General features: G+C 38.9%; 1 protein-coding gene across 2 annotated transcripts; it reads left to right on the top strand.

Moving 5' to 3' along the window:
* The first annotated feature begins 589 nt into the window (after window positions 1-589).
* Window positions 590-11,097, top strand: cpz (carboxypeptidase Z). Of its 2 annotated transcripts, none has more exons than XM_035953930.2 (13): window positions 590-851; window positions 1,345-1,377; window positions 2,384-2,435; window positions 2,624-2,946; window positions 3,048-3,263; window positions 5,299-5,495; window positions 7,033-7,194; window positions 8,465-8,623; window positions 8,706-8,841; window positions 8,940-9,079; window positions 9,186-9,285; window positions 10,058-10,203; window positions 10,307-11,097. In XM_035953930.2, the coding sequence occupies exons 1-13, from the start codon at window positions 758-760 to the stop codon at window positions 10,508-10,510; spliced, it is 1,962 nt and encodes a 653-aa protein (XP_035809823.1). In that variant the 5' UTR covers window positions 590-757; the 3' UTR covers window positions 10,511-11,097. The 2 variants fall into 2 exon arrangements, with proteins under 2 accessions (XP_035809823.1, XP_023138350.1); XM_023282582.3 differs by having other exon boundaries at window positions 591-851; window positions 5,299-5,534.
* Window positions 11,098-25,067: the final 13,970 nt, after the last annotated feature.

The following is a 25,067-nucleotide window of genomic DNA, read 5'->3' as shown; positions in this document are numbered from 1 at the left end:
AATTAGAAGAAGCAATTGAAACAAAAGTGATCAAAAACCAAAAATTTTTTATTTCCTGTTAAACTGGTAGCAAGCATGGCAATGGCAGCAGCTGTCACTCAAAAACTAGGAAAGTTTGATTAACCAGATTAATCAGAAAAATGTTGTTATCATATCAGTTATATATGCGTGTGTGGATATGGAACTAACCAGTATTTTACACTGAAAAGAAACAGAGGCAAGTCACATGCAGTGTTTTATGCATCAGATTTTTATTTCTTTAATTATTTTAGTGACCCCCTCAGACTTCTTCTGGGATCCTCTGCCCTCTATGGAGGGAACTCTATCATAAACCCACATAATACTCTCCTATTTTTAATAATACAAAAGCGAGAAGACTGACGTTGGTGACAAACTAATGATGCAAAAAAAATCTATTCTTGCATTTAGTTGATGAACAGCTCTATTGTGTCAAAAAAACAAGCCCAACGTCTTTCATTCCCACCCCCACAAGCCACGTTTCTTCCTCGTGCCCCTACACACACACACACACACACACACACACACACACACACACACACTGAAATATGATCGGAATAGCACTGAGCCATAATCCTGGCTCTGCACTCCGGGTCAGGGATGCTCCGCGCAGACAAAGGAAGGAGGGTTCCGTGTTCTGTGGGTGGTAATTACCATCAAGCCTAGAGGACTGAGGAACAGCAGCAGCTGAAACACACTCACACTGCCACATCACACACACAGCTCGCTGCACTACAACATGCATTCAGGAGTTTCGCTGCTGTTGCTTTTCGTGGCGAGAAGTTGTTGGTGCGCCCCGCAGCAGACTTGTCATCCCGGAGACGAATTTTTAGGTAAGATCTCACAGTTTGAACAGATGTGCGTAACTCTAAGATACCATGCGTCGCTCGCTCTTTTTGGACATGGAAATATGATTTAAAGCGAATAATGTAAGTGCATACTGCCTGAGTTTCTGATCAAATGACCTCCATAGCTGCGCAACACGGATCCTAATTTAAATATCCATTAACAGTTCCCACTCATTTTAAATCTGAAATCTGCTAATTATTAGACGTTATTTTTCATTTAACTTCCGATGTTCCTCAGTCTCCCGCAATTTCATGACTATCTGGATTTGAATTCCGCAGGAACCTGATTAATGCCATGATAATGCAAACTGAACATCATGCAACAGGGTAAATTGCCAGCTGTTTTTTTTCTCCCCAGAACCACATCAGTCCTGACCACAGTAGACAGTTGTTGCTCTCCCATGTGTCATGCTTTTGAAAATGTCGCCTCCTAGCGTTGGATTTGTTTTCTCTAAAGTTTGGCTTGTTTCTCTCACAGGAAGATGCAGCAACAACGTCTATGAAGAGAAACGTATGTGGAGAATTAATTATCCTCATTTTTGCAATATGAAATACATGCAACAAACAGAAGAGAGTTTATATTTCCAGGTATTAAAGGTATTAAAATGGTTGCATCAGTGGAGTGAGTTGAATGTAAGCTCACCTCCAGGGCTGATAACCAAATAGTTTGAAATACCAACTGCTGCTGCAAGATGCAACAAGCCTCTTCTTCAGAAACTCGAGCTCAGTCTGTAGCTACCAGAGGATTTATTGGGTCTTTAAAGTCACATACTGTCTACGTGTCAGTAGTTTTCCAGCTAGATGATAGAAAATAGCATTTCTTTGACTGACTTCCAACCGAGAGGCAATGAACAGTGTGAATGACAGGTTGCAACTGAGCAAGAGGTCAGTGATGACACCACGGGCTCATTCCACACGGAAGCTCTAAATTATGTAAGAGAGGAAGTCCAAAACCCATAAAATGTCTCATCAGATCCACATGTAGCGTAGAGATAAGACATTGTCCTCGTAACTACTTTTAAAGATGTGGCATAAAGATCTTTGAGCACAGACACAAACAGGCTGTGAGGAATATTGACCTGAAGTCCAAAACTTCCTCTAGATTCAACCACAGAAATTAAACAAAGAAAGACAGAAATATTAAAGGAGTGAGAAAAAGAGCAAAATATTTTGCAAAAAAGAAACCCAGCTCATGGAGAATCCAGGAGATCCTTGGATTTGTTCTAGATAAGTCATGTTAATCTCCATAGTTCATAACACTTAATATTTATTACAGCCATTTGAAGTTGTATTTTGCACAATTTTATAGGGTTTATATACCTAATATTTAAATTCTTAAGTGACACTGCAGAGTCTTAAAATCAATATTTTAATTTGTTTAAATTATTTGTAGTGCCAGTCTTATTTTTCTACTGTAACCGCTTTGGCTCATAGTTTTTGCTTGAAATGTGTTATATTTTAAAGGTGACTTGACTTGACTAAATATATTAACTTCTGTCTCTTCTGTCTCCCATCAGCTAAGTGCACAGAGCTGAACCTGGGCTACTGCAATGATATGGAATATTCTAGGTGAGTCATAATAGTGTTGAAATCAGTGCCAATCCAAATCTTTGACCACATACAGCCTTTGTTTTGAAGCTTTTGTTTTGATTGTTTTAAACCTGAATCATTAAAAAAAAAAAAAAATCTTGACAAATGATTGTGGGGATGATGTTTGAATCCTCCTCTTTAAAAAATTTTCAACACCGTATTTCCAGTACCATATTCCCCAACATCCTCGGCCATCGGAGTGGTGTGGATGCCGAGTCTGGAGCAGAATACCTCCTCCTCAGCGTCATCCACGGCCTGCTCAACGGGGAGTGCTCCCCTGAGATTCGTCTTGTAGGCTGCTCGGTTCTCGCTTCGCCCTGCAAGGACGACAAGATGATCAAACCGTGTCGCAGCACATGTGAGGCACTGAGGAAGGACTGTGCTCATGCCTTTGAAGCCATCCAAATGGCCTGGCCCTACTTCTTGGACTGTGATCGCTTCTTTGCCAGCAACCAAGAGGGCTGTTTCGATCCCCTAGCAGGGCTGAAAGGTAAAGGTCTCACTGTTGTGCTGTTCTGTTTGCACCAATACAAATGAGGTAAACATTGCACTCTTCCGTCCTTCCCTAAATTCTTGGTGTCCCTCCTTCAGCCAGACAGGAGCTAGCCATGTCCAGTCTGTCTCCTGAGGAGCCCAGCACCATCATCCAGTTCACCTACACCTCTAATGCCCAGATGTACAGTTTACTGAAGAGAACAGCAGCCAAATGCTCCCATATCTCTCATGTGTACAGCATTGGACGCAGCACGGAGGGCAGAGATCTGCTGGTGATTGAGTTCACCAACAACCCAGGACAGCATGAGCTACGTGAGTAAGGAAGAAAATAATAATGTTACATTGTGGTATTTGTTGGCTTGTGCTTACATCTCATGTTACATTTTTTCACCTTTTTCATCACCATTTCCCATGTTTACCTACACAGCACGAATACTATCTGCTTATCACCAAAGTAATAAGCAAGTGAAATTCATTTAGAATCAGCGTGATGTATAAATAAGTAACTGTCATGATATTGTGATATTGCGATATATCAATGTTGTGCTGATTTTACTGCCCATGAGTGGCCAAAAAAATAAGATGAAACACATTTACAGTGAACCAGTGCAGGAAAAAAAAATGTTAAAAGCCTCCACAGAGCTGTAGGTTTGCCCCGAATAAAATATCTTGGCTTGATCTCATTTAGTTGTGTCAGAGTTAAATAGCTGTCTTGGAAGAAATGTACGTACTACCAACTTAAACCACTATTACTTATAGTAATTATAGAGACTCCCTCTGGTGAAAATCAAGGTTTTTAGCTTGTTTCCATGTCCACGTGGTATACTAGAAGACACATCATGAGCAAAATAAGCAGTCAGCACCACTGTTGAGAATTTCTATCTTGAAACTGCAGGGTATAAATGACAGTCTCAAAAATGCAGATTCAGCGCCATAGGTGAGCTGGTGTGCTCGAACTGCAGCGAGTGTGGAGAGGTTGGTAGATGGAGAGGCAGAGGCTTCATAGTTTTGCACATTCAAGGAGAAACAACAATGTAGAGTTGCATCATAGTAATTTTAGGACAGGAAATAATAATTTTCATGAAAAAAACGTGTAAATATGTGGCTTTTGTACATAGAAATGAGCTTCTAGGAATCGAATCAATGACTGGAGAGAGACTTTAAATAATTTTGGAAGTGCGGGAGGCAGATCGGCTAAGGAACTCAGATGTTAGCATTCATTACCCAGAAATATGCACAGCAGAAGCACTCACTCATCAAAGGGAAAACATCAGTAATAACAATAATGCACATGTGAGTTTAAGGCTGGACTAATCACTAGTCTTAAATGAACAGAGGAACTAATGATTTGTGTAATAAAAAGTAACAAACCCTCAGAGATTTATCAGTTATTGTTCAGCTCACTGTTTTGATTTTATGACCCCCAACTTCATTGTTTTGGTTCAGTCCAGAACAAATACCCTTCTGTTTAACAAAAAAGAGGCAATTAAGTTATTGTAAGGTATTTGAATTTTGAATGCTTTGACATTAAAGTTACATGGCTGTACTCACTTCTGTTGTATGCTAAACTATCTGCTGATTACTGCAGAAGATATGCTGTGACATTTGTGCCACAAGCAGGAAAATGTTACTTAGTTATACATGAAACATCTATGTGATATGTTTGATAGAAACAAAATATTGCTGAATTGTATCTGCATTTAGCAAAAAACATTTGGCTGTGGATTGGTTGACTCCACATTTCATGATTTGCATCCATTGAGAATGTTCAGTGTATTTATGTGAGCTCAACTCATCACATGCTGCTGTTTTTTTCTGGCAAAATTGAGGCCAGCCAAGATGCCCTAATTAGAAGAATTCTTCTTTCTCGTGAATGTTTGAAATAGATACTCAGGCAACCTCATGCCAGAAGTGAAAGTTCATGAAAACACGTGAAAAAGAGAATTAAATCTATTCCGCTATCTTCTGGGTCCTTCTCTCGCTCTCATAAGCTGTCTCATCGCTCTCATCAACCTTGTTTCCAGCTGTTTTTAGTCCTGATTTTGCATTACTTGCCCAACATGCAATGGCAGACAGAATTAATGCTGATGAACATAGCAGCAGTTAACAAGCCCTATAAATCCCTCAAAAATAGAAGAGGTACTAAAATACGGGTAAAAACACAATATAAATTAGACTTAATGAAAGCTAAAGTTGGTCCATGTCTGCTGGATAGACAACTGTTCCATTCTTCACAATGACTTTCTAAAGGAAAATAATGCGTTTCCGACTTTTTCCACTGCCCAAAGCAGTCCAAAAAAGAGAGAATGCAGCTTTAATCATGTTTGCTTCATTCCATGAACTGTAGTGGAGCCAGAGATCAAGTTGGTGGGCAACATGCATGGCAACGAGGTGCTGGGCCGCCAGCTGCTCATCTATCTGGCCCAGTACCTGTGTTCAGAGTATGTTCTGGGAAACCAGAGAATTCAGACCATCATCAACACAACTCGCATCCACCTTCTGGCCTCCATGAACCCCGATGGCTATGAGCTGGCCGCCGCAGAGGTAGAGGATAGCAATGACCCGGAGCTCACCAACCACGAAGTAAATATTGTTAACAGAGGAAAAGACAATTTTGCCATTATCCGCTCACATTTCACTGTCTGTTCAGTTTGAGGTGCGGAGGTGGAACAATGAGGTTCTCTGCTATGGATTGCATTTGGTGTGGATTTTTACGTTATGTGCTATGAAATGGGAAACCATGGAGCAACATTGTGACAATGCTGCAGTAGAGAGGTCTAAGAAAAGAGAATTGAAGGCTTCCACCTCCTACCTGTTGCTCAGTCTGTCTGTCCACATAGTCTTTCTAATCCTGGTCCTCCTACTACCAGACAAGTCATCAACCTCAGATCTCAACGTAACTAGAAATACACTGAAAAGAATATAACAAAAATGAGCATTTTTAATTTGAATTTGAGTCCTGAAAATTCTGACAGCAACTTTGGACTGAATATCTGGCAGTGGGAAAACTGGCCATACTGTGCATGTTTCTACTTCAATTTACTACCCTGCTCAGTAATTGTAGAAGTCTTTTAGCTGTGTTTATCCTACTGTGCATTGTACAGGAGGATTTTTCAAACCAAATTCCGTAACAAACCAGACACAGCAAGACCTCTACATTGACATGTCTTGAGCATTACCCACAATGTTTGATAGAAATGTTGTGTACATTCATGAGTACCTTGTCATTGAGCATCTACCAAACTCTGCATGGATATTACGCTGTGGATTGATCACCTGCATGCTCACATATATGTATTAGTCATTTGACACAGGACTGCTATACATTTGGGAAAGCTTACATTATGAGATCCATAATGTAACCTGTGAGGATTGACATGACCATGTATGTAATGTGCGGTCTAAAATGTATGGTGTAGTTGAATTTCTTCACTGTAATGGAGTATTACACATGTACTGATCTAAATGACTGCATGCAGTACATGGATGAAAACTTTATGAAAGTGTCCAGTATACTGCACATTTTATTAATATGATCAAATGTTAAAATTGCTCTGCATATTCATATGCAGTATATTGCATGTGTTACAGTAAATTGTCAGTTATAAAGGAAGAAATTAAAACCTCAAACTGTCATATTTGTACTGTGTATGGCAACATATACAGAAATTTTTCTAATATGACAGTGTAACAGTTTGCAAAATCCAACAATCCCTTTTTAATTGTTTGGAGAGAAGCTTTGTGGACTGAATACCTTCTTTTCACCTCTCATTTTAAAAAAATGGTTTTAGCTTCCATTTGTTATTTTTTCTCATGACGGATATATGGTCTTGTCTTTGTGTTAACAATAGATTTAACAAAAGTACTCTAACATATTCCTTCTTGAGTCACTGACTAATATCCACATAATTTGCTTAGTAGTTTCTTCATGTAATCACTGCTCCTACTAATGTCTACATACCATCTTCATCATCATCATCATCATCATCATCATCATCATCACCATCATCTTCAGTTACCATCAATCAGACCAGATTCACATTTTTTAATGCTTCTAGTTGTTTGAACACAAATGTTACAGGGTCATTTGTTGAATGGTTGGACCAATGGTCGGGGCAATGCCCAAAGTATTGACCTGAACCGCAACTTTCCGGACCTCACCTCCGTGTTTTATCGGAACCGGCGCAGCAGGCACTACCGCATTGACCACATCCCAATCCCAGATGCCTACTGGTTTGGGAAGGTAGGAAGATGTTAGTTATTTTGACTAACATTTATGGACACAATTACTGACACCTATGCCAAATTTTCATTTGTGGGTTTTGTCTGGCTGGAAATAACGAAAAACAAGTGACAAAAGACAATAAAACTATGTTTGAGATGTCAATGCTAAAGACTATACCAATTCTTGAAAGGATTCACATCTTGCTTCAACAAGTTCATATTGTTTTCTGTTAAACATTTCTTTACCACTTTGGCTGTATGTTTTGGATCATTGTCTTTTTGGATGGTGCTGAGGTGCAAAGGCCAATTTTAATGCTGTCCTCTTCTCTTATGATGCTCTTGACTTTGACAAAGTTGCCTGGTTCATTGGCTGAACAACACCAACAAAGTATTACAGGGTTGAATGTTTCTTCTTTCTTTCTCCAAACCGAAGCCACATCTCTGTGTCCAAACAGCTCCATTATTGCCTTATCACAGACTTGACCAAAAGTTTTCTTCTTCTTTGTTCAGGTGACCTTTTGCAAAGGTTAGGAAAGCTTTTGTGAGTCTGAGAGGTGCAGTTTTCCTTGGCTGGCATCCATGGAGACCAGCCTTGTTTGGTGTCTGCTGGAGGACCTGATTGAGATGTTGGTACCAGAGGTGGTCAGATTAGTCAGGATGGTCTTCATGGTGATCCTTAGATTCTTCTTGGCCTCTTACAGTGGTCACATTTTGCTTCCTATCGAGCCCTTTGAATTTTTTCACAGCATGGAACTCCTTGTATGTTTTAATTATGCTTTGAACTCTGGCCACTGGCACTTGAAAGCACTTGGATATGACCCTTATTTATACCCTTATTCTATCTTCTAAGGAGTCAGAATGTGAAACTCTCTCTCTCAGTAATGGTTCCCAATAGCAAGCTCACTAAGCTTTTTGATTTCAGCAATTGACTACTAACTGATTGGAGTACTACTGCATCAACTGTTCCTAATCTGTAGGCCCCAGAACAAGAGAAACAACCACAATTGTTTATAATGATGTAGAAGCTTGCATTTTCTCAAAAATTTGCAACAATTTAAACAGGTGATGAAAAAAAACAACACAAAAACAGTAGACACAGTTGATATTTGCAGTCTACGTCACTTGTTTATGCCATTTCCAGCCAGAAAAAAGGTAATTTGTAAAAGAAGAATTTTGCAGTAAATCTAAATTTGGCACAGGTATGAATAATTTCCCACGTATCTGTATGTGTGCAGTAGATATTGCAGTCTTGTTCCCAAAACAATCCAGTCTTATCTTTTTACCTGTAGGTGGCACCAGAGACCTATGCAGTGATGAAGTGGATCAGGTCGCTGCCTTTCGTTCAGTCTGCCAGCCTCCATGGAGGGGAGCTGGTGGTCTCTTATCCCTTCGACTTCTCTAGACATCCACAGGAAGAGAGGATGTTCTCTCCCACTCCAGATGAACAGGTATGGAGACAGGATTTATACATAAACATGTACTTTGCATACTCTTACTATCCAACTTGACCAATAATCTTCCACTGCTCAGGTCTTCAAGCAGCTGGCTCGTACCTATGCTGATGCCCATGCCACCATGTCCAACAACGACACGGAGAGGTGTGGAGCCTCCTTTTATCGAACCAGAGGCATCATCAATGGGGCTCTGTGGTACAGTTTTGCTGGTGGTGAGACTCTTTTAAAAGTACAAATAGAACCGTTTATACACTGTTTTTTCTCTCTCTTTACAATCCCTATATATACATCTCCCATCTCCCCTTTGTAGGCATGTCAGATTTCAATTACCTACACACTAACTGTCTGGAGATCACAGTGGAGCTCGGCTGTGACAAATTTCCCTCAGAGGCCGAACTTTATCCAGAATGGAAGAGAAATAAGGAAGCTCTACTCAGCTTTCTTGAGTCTGTAAGTGAAGAATGACAAGTCTGTGTTTAAATGAAGACATCTTAAATTGTAATGACTAATTAGAAAGGGCAGAAAAGATAAAAATGATGTCCCTTTCTCTGAACAGGTCCACCGAGGAATAAAGGGAGTAGTTAAAGATGTTGATGGAGTTGGTATTAAAGGTGCAACTATTTCCGTCAAGGGGATCAGGAAAGATGTCACCACAGGTAAATATACAGATGGGTGACGAATTAAAGGAAAACCCTGAAACCTTAAATCCTACAGTGAGGGGATTTGGTGGTTCTGTTATGCTTTTGGGGGCATTTTGTTGCCATGGTTTGCATCTACTTGTCCCTTTTGAGGGAAGTGTCAATGTAAGTCAGTGGAAACTTGTTCTGAATGACATTTCATGGAACGTTTCCATTTTGATGGGAGTGGTCTTTTTTCAGGATGCCCACATCCATAAGGTATGAAGGGTCAATGAATGGTTTGTTGAATATGGTATAGCTTTCACTGTCACCAGATCTCAACCCAACTGAACATCTAAGGGGAGATTTGGCTAGATGGCTGGATGTTAGATTCCACTCTGTACCACCATCATCAAAACACCAAATAAAGGATTATCTTTAGGAAGAATGATCCTCCTGGATGGGTGGATGGATGGATGGATGGATAGATAGATAGATAGATAGATAGATAGATAGATAGATAGATAGATAGATAGATAGATAGATAGATAGATAGATAGATAGATAGATAGATAGATAGATAGATAAATAGATAAATAGATAGATAGATATAGCAATGGGTGCTAGAATTTTTAATCTACTTGCCTTGTAACTTTTAAACATTTTAGCCTAGCTTGTAAGCATATTTTGCAGAAATTTACTTCGTAAAGTAGATATATTGTTCATTTCTTCCTTTAACATGCTCCTCCTTTACTGTTTTCCTAATATCTTCAGTTTCACCCCATTTTTCATTTTCCCCCCTTACCCTCAGCTGAAGATGGAGACTACTGGCGTCTGTTGAACCCTGGCACTCACATCCTGACAGCCACAGCTAAAGGTTACTCCAAGGTCAGCAAGAGGGTTCATCTGCCTCACAACATGAACAAAGCCGGTCGTGTTGACTTTGTCTTGGGAAAGGTCTGAATCTTTGTAAACCTACTGCACAGTGCATGTTTTTAAATCTGAATTCCTACACATTCATCACTTCTTCTCTCCATTTTTACCCGAATCCTGCATCCAGGTTCCTGTGGAGCCCGATATTGACGACCACCTCTTCCCCACAGTCGACACATGGGATCGATTCGACCCCTACAACCAATTCGAGCGCTACAGCGAACCAGATGTGGCAGAGGAAGGGATAGAGCGGCAGGAGAAACCATGGTGGTGGAACTACTTCTCTCAGTCTGGCATCTCACCTCCACACTGGCTGCTGAGGAATGTCTAGACATGTTTAGGGGGGAAATAAATATCACGATGTACCACTGCACTGGTGATGGACGGTTCCACATCCAGTCTCACTGGTGCTCTCAGAGGCGTCTATGTAGCAAGAGCTGTGACACTGAAATCTTCAGTAACCAAATGCATTTCAGTGCTTCCTGAAAGGGTGAAAAATCTTTTTCCCGACCGGAGAACAAATCTATTTCCATTCTGTGAGCGAGATTTTGGGCTAATATTGTTTTTGCTGCTGCATTTAACTTGTTTTAAGTAAATATAGGATCACTGGGTAAAAAAATTAGATATGGATTCCACAGCTGTTCACCTTGTAAACATGATGACATTATGATCATTGATTTTACATGTGATGGCATCTGGGGCTATTTTTGTAATCGCATTCCAACTAAATTTCCTGTAAGATTTATTCCCATTTTTCACATTATACATGGAAACTGTTAAAACTTTCAGGACCAGTACAGCATCTGATATGGACCACATTTAAGCTTGGATTAGCAATAATACTGTGCCATCTGTGAACAGGAGAAAGTCTTGCTTTGTTTGTTTTTCACAAGCATCTACATTAAATGTTAAAAAATGCTGGCATTGTTTTCTTTGTCGTCAAAAATGTTTTGTTTAAAGTGACTGAGGAAAATGTTCCTTGCGAGTTTAAAACATGCCCTACTTTTTAGGTTTGTTTACTCACTTTGAGAAACAGTTGTGGTCTTTTGTCAGCAGAGGACGCTGCAGAACAGGTAATGAAAACTTCATTAAAGTAGTAGTGTAATTCGGCTGTTTGCGTTCTTTAATTATGAATTCATAAAATTAGTTACTACAGAATCCAGTAACTTATATATGTCTATCTCTTTGTTTCTTTTCTTTTTTTTTTTTTTACACACACCATCAGGGGGGAATTTGTTTCATTTACGTTTTAATAGCTTGATTTTTCACTCCGTGCATGTAAATGTCACGTGAAAGCTCCGTGTATTTTACAGAAGATTATTTGCAGGTTTTCAGTCATTTTTATTCCTACATGTTTTTTTTATTTATCTTGCGGAAGAACACAAACATATAGAGGCAGTGTCCGGGCGCCTGCCGTATATGTATCCCTGCGCGTTCACCTGTTGAAAGGTGCGTTTGTTTGTTTGTGACTGTTAAGTTTGTGAAATCGAGTTGTTTTGTTGTCAAACCCTGCAGACATGACGCTGTAATGCAGACAGTGTTTAAGAACATTTTTACCCGACCTTTCTAAAGACAGAATATGCGCTGACAGTCGCCTGAATTTATTTTTTTGCATAAAACAAAAGCAACGCATCATGTTTATGCTTGGCACATGACTGTCCCGCAGATGCTAACTCTCAGGTAGGCTACTATGTCACTATAATCTTATAAAAGTGGTTGCTCAGTTCGTCAAAATTTACAAGCGCAGTTTGATTCTTTCCTTTAGCAGGTAATGATATTTCCCTGCCATTTAAAATGTAAAACAGTCTCGTAGTGTCTGCTTGACCAGCATGAAAACCAGCAGAACAAATTCATTTGGTGCAAAACGCAGCAGCACAGCATGAAATGCGCAAGAAAAAAATGTGTTTTAACAGGGTTCATGCACAGGCATCAACGAGTCAGATGCAGTATTTGGTAGTTATGTTATATAGACGTCCCCTGCTGTAGGCCTATATACCTTTATTATTCTGTGACAGTAAACTGAGTATCTTTGGGTTTTGGACAAAACAAGGAATTTTAATTCAATTAAAGTTTATTTATGTAGCACCAGTTCACAACTTAAACCATTTCAAGGCAACCCAAGAAACCCAAAGCTTCCCTTTGAGCAGTTTTTTGGTGACAGTAGGAATTAAAAAAACTCCATTTTAACAGGAAGAAATCTCCAGCAGAACCAGGCTCAGGAAGGGTGGACATCTGCCTTGATAGCAGATAGAAATCATACAAACCGCACATAAGAGAACAGTAAACACTTGGAAGGTTGGCATATCCACAGATCAGAAACATGTAGCTCTGGAGCCCCAGATATCTACAGAGAGGAGAAAACTCAAACTACAGTAGTACTTCCCAAATCCCCACTTAAAAATTTGTAGATTTTAGTGTAGCACATCCTTATAAATTACTACTACTTTGAACTGATTTTAAACTGGTAAGCCAAAAATATTGAAAATCTAATGTGCTTAGATGACTAATTTCTCAGCTTAGAATAACATTTTGTCACAGGATTTTAATAACATCATTCATGTTTCATACAAAAATCTGAAGGTTTGCAGTATTTTCCCAACATGAGAAAGTGCAGCACATTTCACTGAGGTATACTGAGATTATTGGATAATTTTCTGACACTATGTACATCAAACAAGTAATTGACAGATTGATCAACAATTAAAATAATTGCTCATTGCAGCTGTAATTGTAATAATATGAAAAATGCATCCATTAGTGAGGCGGTGTGCAAAATAACTTGGGTTGTGTAACATCTCAGTGGAATGCAGTTGTGATTCATTTTATCAGTTGTTCCTTGTTCTGTCAACAACGCTATCTTACATACATTTTTGTGGCAACAAATTAGGAGTTAGTTCTATTGCTACTGCAGAACCTGAAACGCTCTTTTCAGTCAGTACTGAACAAAAACGTTGTTCTGTGTATGAACATTGCGGTTTGTGCAGAGCAGTGACAGTTACACAAACACGGTGGGTCACCATTATTAAGACAGGTGATTGTTTCTCGGTGAAACTGTTGCGCTCTCTGTATTTTCCAGGGTAGCTGGAATACATTCCATGAAAGGAGCATGTCTTTGCTGGAGTGGCAACAGGAATCTGACAGAACTGTGTTCATGTGCTTGGATACCCTTAAATAAATGAAGAAAAAAAACCTTTCTAATTTAGTTGAACTGACCTTTTAAACCTCTTTACTGTCAATACTTTAACAAATTGTATTACAATATGGTCCTGATTTAAATATAACTACCCTTGTGAATTTCTCAGGTCTAAGTCACACTGTTGACCAAAACATAATAAATATATGGTAATTGCTCGAGCGTATATAACTGTGACTCCAAACAGTGTGTTAATAACGGTGGACATAAAACTAATCCACACTGGCACTATTCTGTAGTGAGGCTTATTTAACTATCCAGTGTAATCTGTCTGCACCACCTGCATCCCTCAGCTTACCCAATTGTCACAGCTGGAGCACAAGATGCACAGCAGTCTATCAATAATATCTGCTGGGGACGGGGTTGCGTGCAACCTCTCCTAACCTCCTAGTCCATCTGTTATCTGTTTTTAAAGCAGACTGACCTGTACTTGAACTAATGTATGCAAGTGTATTAAGCCACAGCATGATTCATATCCGTAATCTATCCCACAATTGGCCACACTAAAAGAGGAGGGGGGACTGTACGTATAGACAGTCTATATTGTTCATTTCATGCAGTTTAAAAGGAAGCTAAAGTAGTTCCTTGACCTTGCAGACTGATCACATCTCGTCAGAGCAGCTTTTATGATGATGAGCTTAATGCAAGTCAGCAGAAGGCGGTGAAACGCTCATTATAAGACCATATATCTGTGAATTGAAGTCAGTCCCACACAAATGATGTAGGCCACAGCAATAATATTTCATTAGTGTTGAAAAAAAGATCTCATGTTGAAGTCCTAATGTTCCTACCATGTGCCATATTACTAACTGTAAAGCATAGATGTTTCACATTTAAAGGTTAACTGCACTAACACTGCACTTACAGCTACACTCAGAGGAGGCACACCAGGCTCATTAGAACTTGCTATAGCTTCTTCCTATTATTATTTGTGTATTTGTTGGCTGTTAAGTGGCAATCGATCGCAGACAGGAAAATTAAAGTAGGTCTGAAATGATTTAGAAACAGTTCCTTCATTGCATAGTTTGTCCACCAGAGAGCAATGACAGTTAATTTACACTATGAAATGTGTAAAAATGAAAATGAAAAATAAAGTTCATGAGAACTGTATTAAGATTGTAATGAGAAAAAATGCAACTCGTCAAATTTTGATACCTTAAAATTTAAAACAATAATAAAAACATTAAGAATAAATGATCAAAAGTTGGTCAGGCTATAATGCAAATGCTTTCTCTTGCTTGTTATAGTACATTATTTGCAAGTCATCAACACATTTTTGTCCATAGCATTTGTGTAAGTGGGTTATGTTTTAAGGACACTGTGAAAGCCTTTGAATCTTTTTTCATTCAAACCTCAAGGTTTTGGAAAGCTGTGAAAGAAGTTTTAGAAAGTTTAAATGCATGTATGTTTTTTTTTTTTTTTTAACTTGAAAAAGTTATGCTGAGTTCAACAAATCTGATTTAATGTTTTTGTAGGGATTGAAGTCTAGATGCACAACAGCAGAGCCTGCAGTCACGGACACTTACATTATCATCTGTTCACCTTATGAACTCCAAAACAAACAAGGTATTGTGTGCACACAACTCAGTGATTATCTGCAACATACTCTCTGTTGTGTCTAACAAAAATTGCTATATTTATTGGAGCATTTTACTGGAGAATTTTACCTGAGGTATACTGTGTAAAACAGGTTTTTTTCTTACAGTTGTCTGTATCACACTTGGTGATAACAGCTAAAAGTCCTTGGAAGGTTATTTTCTAAATGTGCTGCCAAAATTTCAACGGTTTTGGACGTTTTCATTCAGATAATCTTTTGAAGGTGCTTTTGTAATGAAAGTGGTAAATGTGATGTCACATACTGTCATTAACCAATCAACACTGATCAAAATTTAAATCAGATGGGTGTTTGCGTATGTCATCAGATCAGTATCAGCCAAATTTGACCGAATCACACTAACGGTTTTCTAATAAGGTAGGTTAAGTGAACCTGAAAGTGGTAAATAATAACAAATTGTCTTTTTTTTGTGCCATTCTTTGTCTCTCTTGCTCTCGCATTCATACCTTAGCTGCAACTTCTGCACATTTCTGTATTTTCGGTGTAGGCTTGATGGAATTTCCTCTGTGGTCTTTTCTCAGACTTGGACTACTGACTTTACCACGCTAATGTTATTTTAAAAGTCCGCTCTTTCCTCCACTGAGTCGATTTGGACGACGAGAGTCACTCAGATAAAAAAAAAAAAACATATTTGAAATTGATCCTGCATAGCTCGCATTGAGAAACTGTTTTTTTTTTTTTCTTTATTGGGTGATATTGGAGCTTACACACTTAATTCTAGTTCCAAGATCTTAAGTTAAGCCTGACTGTTGCTTTCTTTACCAATTAATTTAAAATAGCAATCAATCATGTAGGTGTCTAGTTGTATTGTTGGATTTCTATTTAGTGTGCACCTTCCAGCCAGTCAGAGTTTAGAGTTTAGTGATAGAAAAATCCATATATTCAAGTCGCACCACTCGACAGCCTTCTTGGTAACATCTCCTGGCAGTTATTTTAAGGCTAGTCTGACTATCTGGAAGCGTTGACCTGTCCAGGATGTACGATACCTTTGCCCTCAGTCAGCTGGGATAGGCTCCAACCCCCACACGGCCCTAATGAGGATAAAGCGGTGGAAAGACAATGGATAGATGGATGACTTACTGGATGTAGAATGTGGGTATTAGCTGCACATGCCACTTGCTCCTTCTGTTGTTTTCTGTTTTATCATTTTTAAAATTCTCCTTCCTATAGCAGAATAATAATGCGGTGCAGTCAGACCGTTTAGTGCTGCCCTATGGTCTGGCTATTCAATGTTAATTTCAGTCTAGCAAGACCAGGCCAATATCAGAATGAATGAATGAAAAGTCGCTGGCGCATGAAAATTAAATATACAGAATCACCACTGACATCTGATTTTAAAAAAAAATTTGTTGACTTTGTCCCAAAATAAGATTTAAAAAGTATTTTTTCCATACAGGTTGTATTTCTATGGTGCATGTATTCACTTTAGGGACACCGCACAATGGTGTGATTGGCTGGACGTTTTCTGATTTGGCTGCTGCAAAGCAGACATTTAGCTTTTTGGACAGAAAGGCTGGACTTGAGTCCTAAATCGCAATCTGTGGCATTACACAGTTCGACTTATGTTTCTTTTTATGATTCTTAAAGTGGGGAGCCTCTTCCTGCTCTGGTGATACAACCCTTTGTAAACTGTCAGCTGTGCAGGAACATATAGATTACTATTATTAGCATAAACTGTGCAAAACAAGTTTATCGCTATGGCTGCTTGCATTTAAATGTTGTTTTTGGCAAAGTTTTCAAGGTGATCTGCAAGTATGTTTTCACACTCAGGTCTATTGAGTGGAATATAATGGTTTTTATTAGTGATCATGATGATGTCAGAAGCCATCTGTGGAGAAAGATTGCTGACGTGTGACTGAAAATGTTGTGTGCTGTGGTCTTGAGGCAACATTTTCTTGAAAAACGTTTGTGGGACAGCCAGTAGCAGCAGAACAATAGTGGATTCAGAATTGATATGAATTTTCTTATTTTATTAAAAGAATCAATTTGTCCGTGCTTTCAAAACATTCTCCTTGAACTTTATCTGAGTCATCAAGGAAAACATATTGTTCTTATGGATCACTTTTAGGTGAAAGTAATTGGGCTAAATGAATCATAATACTGGACGTCTTTGTGAGTCTTAAATATCAATTGTCACACTGCCAAGAAAACAAGGAGCTGCATTCATTCTGTAAGCAACTTAATTTTGTCCAAGAGCAGCCATTGTTTACGAATCGACACTTGATTGTAGCCTTTAGTGTCCTGAATAAATATAATTAGATTTTCTGTATGTCTCTTCATAAAATTCAACAACATCTCTTCTTCCAAGGTATTTTTATTTGTCTTATCAGTGAACTCTTCTGCTAATATTGTAGTCTGAATAAAGTGAACAGTTATATCACATTTGTAAGTTTTCGTTTTAAAAAGGCCATTTTTGCATCATGCTATAATTATCTTTTTCCAAGGCAGTGTGTTCCCAGATGTCTCCTCCTTATGTTCCTGGAGTGAGTTTCCATCTGGCAGACTTCCACCAAGGTCTCTGCATCTCTCTTTTTCTCTTGCTTCCCCAGTGCACTATGTAGTCACTTTCAATCTGACTGCATCAGTTTCTCTAACATAACACTTTTTAACACCCCGCATATATAATGCAAATGCCAAACCACTTTGCTCTGAACTTCCTCTATCCTTCTTTTTTGCTCTCCCTCCTTTCTCCCTCTGTTCGTCTCTGTGTCGGTCTGTCTTTCATTCCTGTAGCTATCTAGCTGCTATGCCCCAGGAGTAGAGGCCTGCTCAATGTGGCAGAGATGATTTGTTTGCTTTGCAATTATTTTCCGTCAGTGGAGACAAATGGATTCATACTGCATAGAAAAACCCACACAGACAGGGCCTGAGCGATGAATGCAGTGGAATGGACTAATACCCACCAATAAAGATAGAAATGAGTAACATGGAGCACCTATGATTAAGAATGGATAGCTTTGTAACTGTAACTACACACAAGAAAATCACAGTACTAAATAGTTGTGGTGCACCTAGGAAAACATCGGTGCAATAAGTTAATGCTCCAGGCTAAAGCGTGGTATTCTGCTAATCAAATTACCCTTTATGTAGTAATATCACAATGCAGTGTTGCTGCTGTATGTCAGCAGCACTGATTTAGCTTGAATTGTATTGTGTAGTAAAAAAAAAAAAGAAAAGTTACTACTAAAATGTAACAGCAAATATCTTTTGAAAGAGAAAATCTTCTGGATTATGATTTTTATCCGTATGTTTACACAAAACAGAGCTGGATTGTTTCAAGAAATGTTTTGAGTTATTAAATTCTAGTTTTTGACACAATGTATGAGGTGTTTCCTTCATGAAGCTGAGGTGTGTAAACTTTTAGGCCAAAAAAATAACTCTTTTGAGTTATAAAGTCCTGCTCCAATCTGAAAGATGATTAAGTATGCTATACAGTCTGTGCATCTGCTGCAGTTTTTGGGCCGGTTGTCACTCCAGGTGTAAGGCTGACACTAGTTATTTCATAGTAATCTGGCATCTACCAGAGAGACTAGATGCTGCACACTGCGCTCTTGGTTTGCTAATGCTAGCTAGGCATCTATCTGCACCTATCAGGCTCATGGAGCAGAGGATTTAGTGTGTGGGCTTTTCTACTTGCTGAAAGCTGTGATGTTTCGATCATGTTTTAGTCCACCCACATTTTGCAAGGAAAACAACTGATTAAAATCATGAATGCATCTGCCAAATTGCACAGTGTTAACACTAGCGGCAAAAGGTTTGCTGTGAATGATTTTTTTTGTTTATTTTCTCAGTATCCATTTGTGCCAATGAAAGTATGATTAACATTTTTATGGGTCTATTTATGCCCTTCTCATGCCATATGGTCAAAATGAGATGTGGTTTTAATTACCTCGAATGACAGGCTTTGGCTGATGTGAGTCGTATTTGTTTTTTTTAGCCATCTCATCCACGCTCAAACTGACAACTTGGATGCTGACGTGTGTGCTGTTTACAGTTTTTCTTCTTTTTTAGGAAACTGGTAATTATGGTAACTCCAGTTTGACATGACCATGACATTAGGTATCTCAAAGCACTTGGTAAAGGTTAGGAAAAGTCTGTGGCCCTGGTTATGCACTCAAATATCAATGGGAACTTGAAGAATGCCAGCATATCTTTTTTCTTAAGGTTATTTACACAAAACTACACCCTCTGTGTAAACTGCACAAAAGTATTTTAGTAGACTAAATGTCCAATGAGAATACCACCTTACGATTTCTTCTTCTGTATACAAAAACAAAATAATTGGACTAGAAAAAAAATGTTGGCAGTGATCATATCTCAGGCAGCTTGTGTATTTTCTCTAAAATGTTGCAGTTTTATTTTTCTGAGTACAATGTGACAACATTTTTGTAAGATGTTTTAAATTTTTATTTAATATCCCTTTGACAATGGAAAAAAAGAAACAGTTTATCCTCATCAATTGACACTTTTATTTCTGGGTACTACAACCTGCCAGTAAGATTATCTCTGTTGTAGCAACAAATGATAGTTTATGATTTGTCTTCTGATAAATAATTTACCAGCAGGCATCACTAGTTAACACTGTGCTAAATAAGACAAATGTATTGAATGTTATGGCAATAAAGTTATCTGTAAAGCCTTATTTTTTCAGGAAGCCTCGTTTTGCCATATACCATGGCTACTGTGCAACCAGCAGCTAGCTTGCAACAGAAAGGTGGACTATGAAGCGAGATTAAAGATAGCTAGATGACTATGATAACTGATGCTGCACAACTGACCTGCTCAGGTGAAGTTTCCTTTCAGAGTTTGGGTTTTGAATTTGGCAGAGGGAATCACCATGTTTATAAGAAAAAATCTTTTCCTGACAATTAATTTTTAGCGACTAAGATTCTCAGCTGAAGGAATGTGTTATATCTGTAAGCCTGTTGAGCTGTACGTTAGAAATTCCACTGAACGAAGCCACACAATTACAGTAAACAAACTGCATGTGTTGCATTCTCATGTAAACCTACATGCATTCAGTTGGTGATAAAAAACAATGCAAACAATGTTCCTGGTTTGCTGCTAAGTCCCTTACACTGCTGGTATGGGAGCGAATAGAACACAGATTGGCAAATCAACCAATATTCAATAATTAACATTAATTTCTCTTTGATAGTACCAAAAACTAAAGTGATGTCCACATATTCTTCATTAGAAGACATTGTCAGACCTACATGCAATGGTGACATGATGTGGAGTGCATACATGTAGATATTTCTTTAACATGTAGTAAGTATTGGTTTGGAGACTGAAATGTACTCTTGAAGTGCTCCATTGTTCTACAGGGCTGACATAATTTTGCCACAGATGCTTAGACCATTATGGAGAATGGTGCAATGGAAACACTATGCTATAACAAGCAACTAGAAGAAAAACTATTTAGCAACTATTTAGCTGGCTTGATGAAATATTAAAGTAAGACTGGAGGTACTAGTCTGTGATTTGGCCAATGTGCAGCCTTCACTCTAGAGGGCACAGATTTGAACTGTGACATGTACAGATACTTAACTGCAATACTTTAAGAATTTCACAGTGAACTAATAGAAAATGTAGTTGGAGGATAGACTGGAGGTGATTGGTCTCCCTGTTTGCCTCCATGTAAAGGACAAACAACTCGGCTGCAGACGTATCTGACTCTGTTGAACTTTCAAACTATCCACAGTAAAAGAGATTAACCTTTTCCTCCCAGCTCACGTCTTCTTGATTTTTCTTTTCCCGTGCCTTCTGTCTTCCTTCCTTCTTTATGACCTTGTCTCCCCGTTTCCAGTGTCTCTGTTGTCTATCCCTTGTCCTGTCTCCCCCTCCTCCTCCTCTTGTGTCTCCTGTCTCTCTTTTACCCTCCTTTTCCTCCCTTTATACGAAGGGCAGGTTCAGGGGTCACCAATTACTCTGAGAGGGCTGAGAAAGTTGTATGGGCTCTGCCCTCGGGGCTGCCATATTGCATTATCATCAGAGAGATTGCAGGTACGCAGCAGCCACTGGCTGCCGGCACAACAACCACAACCTCAGCCCCTGCACTAGGCCATATAGACTCAGCGAGGTTCAAACTCTCCTCATGCCTGAGCGGCTGGCTGGCTCCTAGTCAGCCCCCCTCTCTTACTGACCTGCTGGGCAGAACTAATATGTATGTCTAGACATCCTGGGAACTCCTCTACCTGAGAATACACAGCTGGATAGTTTGTGTGCAGATTGTGGCTCGTATAGTTTTTGTGATGCCTGGAAAAAACCTACAGTTTTAGGCGTATTTGGAGATGGTGCTTGCAGTCATGAGTTGTGTTTCAGTCATGATGCATGTGATAGACAAGTGCTGCGAAGTGAAATTGTTTAGTGGATACCACCAGGAAAACAATCTATGAGCTATTGTTTTGAATTTCCTGTGAAAAAAAAATGCAACAGTTAGATCATCTGACAGGTTGTTTAAATGAAGTGAACTGTTACAAAAACTGGAAGCAGTTGATTTCTGTGCCAGGAGCTGTAATCATCACTGTAACATTGACAATGATTCCAGGAAGCAACTGTTGTCAGCCAAGAGACATTTAAGCAATTAACCCTTCTAAAACACACTTTTCAAACTGATTATACAAACAAGATTTGGCCTGGAGATTTAGAGTCTGTAAGCAGATTAGTGTTACCTACAGACAAAGGTAGGCTAATATATTTACCCCTTGGTTCAAGCTGACAGTGTCTTTTCTGTAGCACCCTGTATCGTGTACAGATGTAAAAGTGGTGTTGATTTTTTAATCTAATTCGGTGTATTTCCTCCAAATGTCTAACCATTTCTTTGAAACTTAAACACAGAAATCTTGATTTCTTGACTTGAGCATTTTTATCTTGGAGTTTCAACTTCAGTAAATGTGTAGCATATAAAAGAATACCACATATGGTCAGACTACATTGTGGCCACCTTTATCAGCAATATTCAGAAATATAGGATTTCAATTGTGCAATTCACGATAGTTTTACATTAAAGCAACTTTATTTGGTCCACAATTATTGTAACATTTAAAGAAGTCCTGGATCATTTTATAGGTTCTTTTAGACACCCTGCTTCATCACAACTTCAGTAAACTGCAATCATGATGCCCTCTGTTCTCCTTTAAAACATGTGATGGCTGATAAAAAATATTCAGCCTTCTCTTTTCTTTCTACCTGACATCCAGATTGACCACACAGCCCTGAAGCAAGCAGTCAGTCCTTTTTTCTGCTTTGTCTATCCTGCTCATCATGGCTACTTGGGTGCGACCTTCCACAAAAAAAAAATCCTGGCATTGTAAGACTCTTGATGCAGAACTTTCTAAAAAAAAAAAAAAAAACAAAAAAAAACTGAAGACTTGTTTCACTTATTCATTCTTTCAAACCTTCCATCAAAACAGATTTTCAGGCTCACGCAGAGGCCCAGCTCAGCTCTGTTCAGGCCAGGGCCAACAGAAGCTGTGCAGCCAGTTGGAGTTGAAATGGCTTCTGAATAGAGAATCCCTGAGTCTGATTCAGTGTGCTCAGCCAAAGCCTCAGTAATTGCAAAAACAGCACTTGGTCCACTAATAATGGGTGCGTGTCATCTCCAATCCCCAGTCCGCCTGTCTGTCCACGCCACAGAGGCGGCAATTACAGACTTGGGCCTGCCACTGGACGTGCACACAGTAAGGGCAGAGGAACAGTACACTGTGTGTGTGTGTGTGTGTGTGTGTGTGTGTGTGTGTGTGGTGTGAGAGAGAGAGGGGGTGTGTGGGGGCGGTAGGTTACAGGGTGCATGAGTAACTGAAAGAGGTGCATGCATCTCTGCAAAGACACTGCGAAGAGGAAATGCAGACTTGCAGTTGAGCTCAACTTAAGATGCAACATCTATTAAGCCATAAGTGGTTCTAAACAGTTAAAACTTCAGACTGCAGCTGGAAAGTCATCAGTTTGTAACAAAGAGCCGTGCAGTAATAGTGGTCAGTAAATGATTGTCATTTTTTGCATATGCTTACTTGCAATGTCATTTTTCTCATCTTGTTCTCTTATTTTCTGATTATTATGAGATGGCATAAAAGTAAAATAGCAAGAAAACACCCTTTCTAGCAATGATCAAGGATAGCGTCGCACCACTAATAACTGAAACATCCATGAATGTGTCCATTTTCCCCTTAAGTTGAAACTTCTTTATTGCCCATTTTCATTTTTTTTTTTTTTTACTGCTCATGTAAGTGTGTTAACCAGGACCTTGTGTGAGCAGCACACAGTTGGAAATCCCTCTGAGTCACTTCCTTTACTAAACACTCTCATGGCTACCCATCCATGACTCCTACAATGGCCATCACAAGGATTTACTAAAACATCGACTGATCTTTCTGTTACGCTGCTATTGTTTTATTTGATTTTTTCCACGGAAGCATGACGAACTGGTGTTGTGGCAGACAATAGAGCAGAGTCAGGGTCTGACCCCAAAACTAATTTGCCAGCTTACGCTCTTTTAAAAAGTGACAGTTTCACCAGTGTTCAGTTTGTTTACCCCTCATTTTTCTCTTTATTTGTTGTGGTTTTCATGGTTGTTATCCACAGAGCTGTAAAATGGATGTAGGAAGTAGTTGGGGTTTTTTTCCTGGGCTTGTCCCCTTTGTTCTTTGTTTGCTTTCATAAGTCTTTCTCATATTATCTCTGGCTGGTTTTTGGGAAGTTTGAGATTGACCTTTAGGCTTTAATATTAAACCATTAAATTAACAAGATAACCATTTCCATGCATGATTGTCACATTATTGTGTAATCAGTTGCTAAATTGATAAATTTGTTTTCTTTATAAATGCCTCAGTTGTGTTTCTCATATACTTGAATTTCATTCCTCATGGTTGTTTAAAAGACAGTATCTGCTTTTGATTTGGTCAGAATGCTGTTGCCATAGAATTGTACCACAACAGTCAGTGTCTGGTTTCTGAGAGGTCAGAGGTCAGGGCAGAGTAGCCGTAAGCGGCAACAATACGTGTGAAACTCGACACAGCTATGCACCATTTGTGTGTGATTATGTCGATTTCCTAGGGCAACTTCTGTCGGCAGCTTTTCACAGATAGATAGCCTGCACAATGTAGCAATTTATGATATAAGGAAAAACTGATGAGCTGATTTTTGACTTCCGAAAATGACACCACGATGTGTAGACAGTGGCTTTTTCATGCTGTGAAAGTAATGGTTCTCAAACATTTAGTTATGGTGAGTATGTTATCAAAAAAATGCCTGTATTGATCCAAAAAGAAAAACAAAGGAACATAGTAAGGCATTGCAAATATTATGTTTAAATTCCACATTCTCCATGAGTCTGACTTGGTAGCTTTTGACAGTCTCATAATGTTGGTCATTGTTTTAGCAGGTGCTTGGACACTGTGGACGGACAGACCCACCTCTCTCTGCCTGCTGCTGGTAAGATGCAAATGATTTAACATGCTATTGCACTCTTTTGGGGAATCTTTCTTCCACAACAAGGAGTCTAAATGGTGCAGTAACCCAGTTCATTTTGGCACTTGGTAAATGGATAAAGCCTTGTTCCAGACTAAGAAACTTTTTTCGATGGAACTGTCTGTGAAAGACGGTTTAGTTATCAATCAACAAGTGCCACACTGCCAAAGTTTTCTTTATTATTATTATTATTATTATTATTATTATTATTATTATTATTATTATTTTTTATTTTTTTTTTTTATTTATTTATTTATTTTTTTTACAAAATGCAGCTCTAAGGTTCCCAGCAGCTTCAGAAAAAAACAACTAGACTTCACTTTCAGGTTCTTAAAGATGATCCAACTCTCAGCCAAGAGACTTCCTCCTCTTGGATGAGAGGTCAAGCCTCTTGGATGAGAGTTGAAAGGTCTTCACAAACCTAAAAGAGAAGCCCAGTTGCTTTTTACTAAAGCTCCTAGTATTTCCATAACCTGTGAGACTGAGAATCTGTTGGCAAACATGTTAACCTAAAACATTTTCACATCTGGAAGCCCTGGAATAACAGTTTCATCTTACCAAAGTCATGTTTCTTAGCACCTGACAAAGTTTATTTGAATATTCAGTAGGGCT

This window comes from Amphiprion ocellaris, chromosome 4 (genome assembly GCF_022539595.1).
Source record: "Amphiprion ocellaris isolate individual 3 ecotype Okinawa chromosome 4, ASM2253959v1, whole genome shotgun sequence".
In the NCBI taxonomy this organism is placed as follows: Eukaryota; Metazoa; Chordata; class Actinopteri; family Pomacentridae; genus Amphiprion; species Amphiprion ocellaris.
The sequence above is the reverse complement of the archived record's forward strand: the minus strand, read 5'-3'. Positions and strand labels throughout refer to the sequence as shown.

Coding starts and splice junctions, on each gene's coding strand:
- cpz (XM_023282582.3), top strand. CDS start 758: ATGCATTCAGGAGTTTCGCTGCTGTTGCTTTTCGTGGCGAGAAGTTGT. Junction 852..1,344: donor TCCCGGAGACGAATTTTTAG/GTAAGATCTCAC, acceptor TTTCTCTCACAG/GAAGATGCAGCAACAACGTC. Junction 2,436..2,623: donor AATGATATGGAATATTCTAG/GTGAGTCATAAT, acceptor CCGTATTTCCAG/TACCATATTCCCCAACATCC.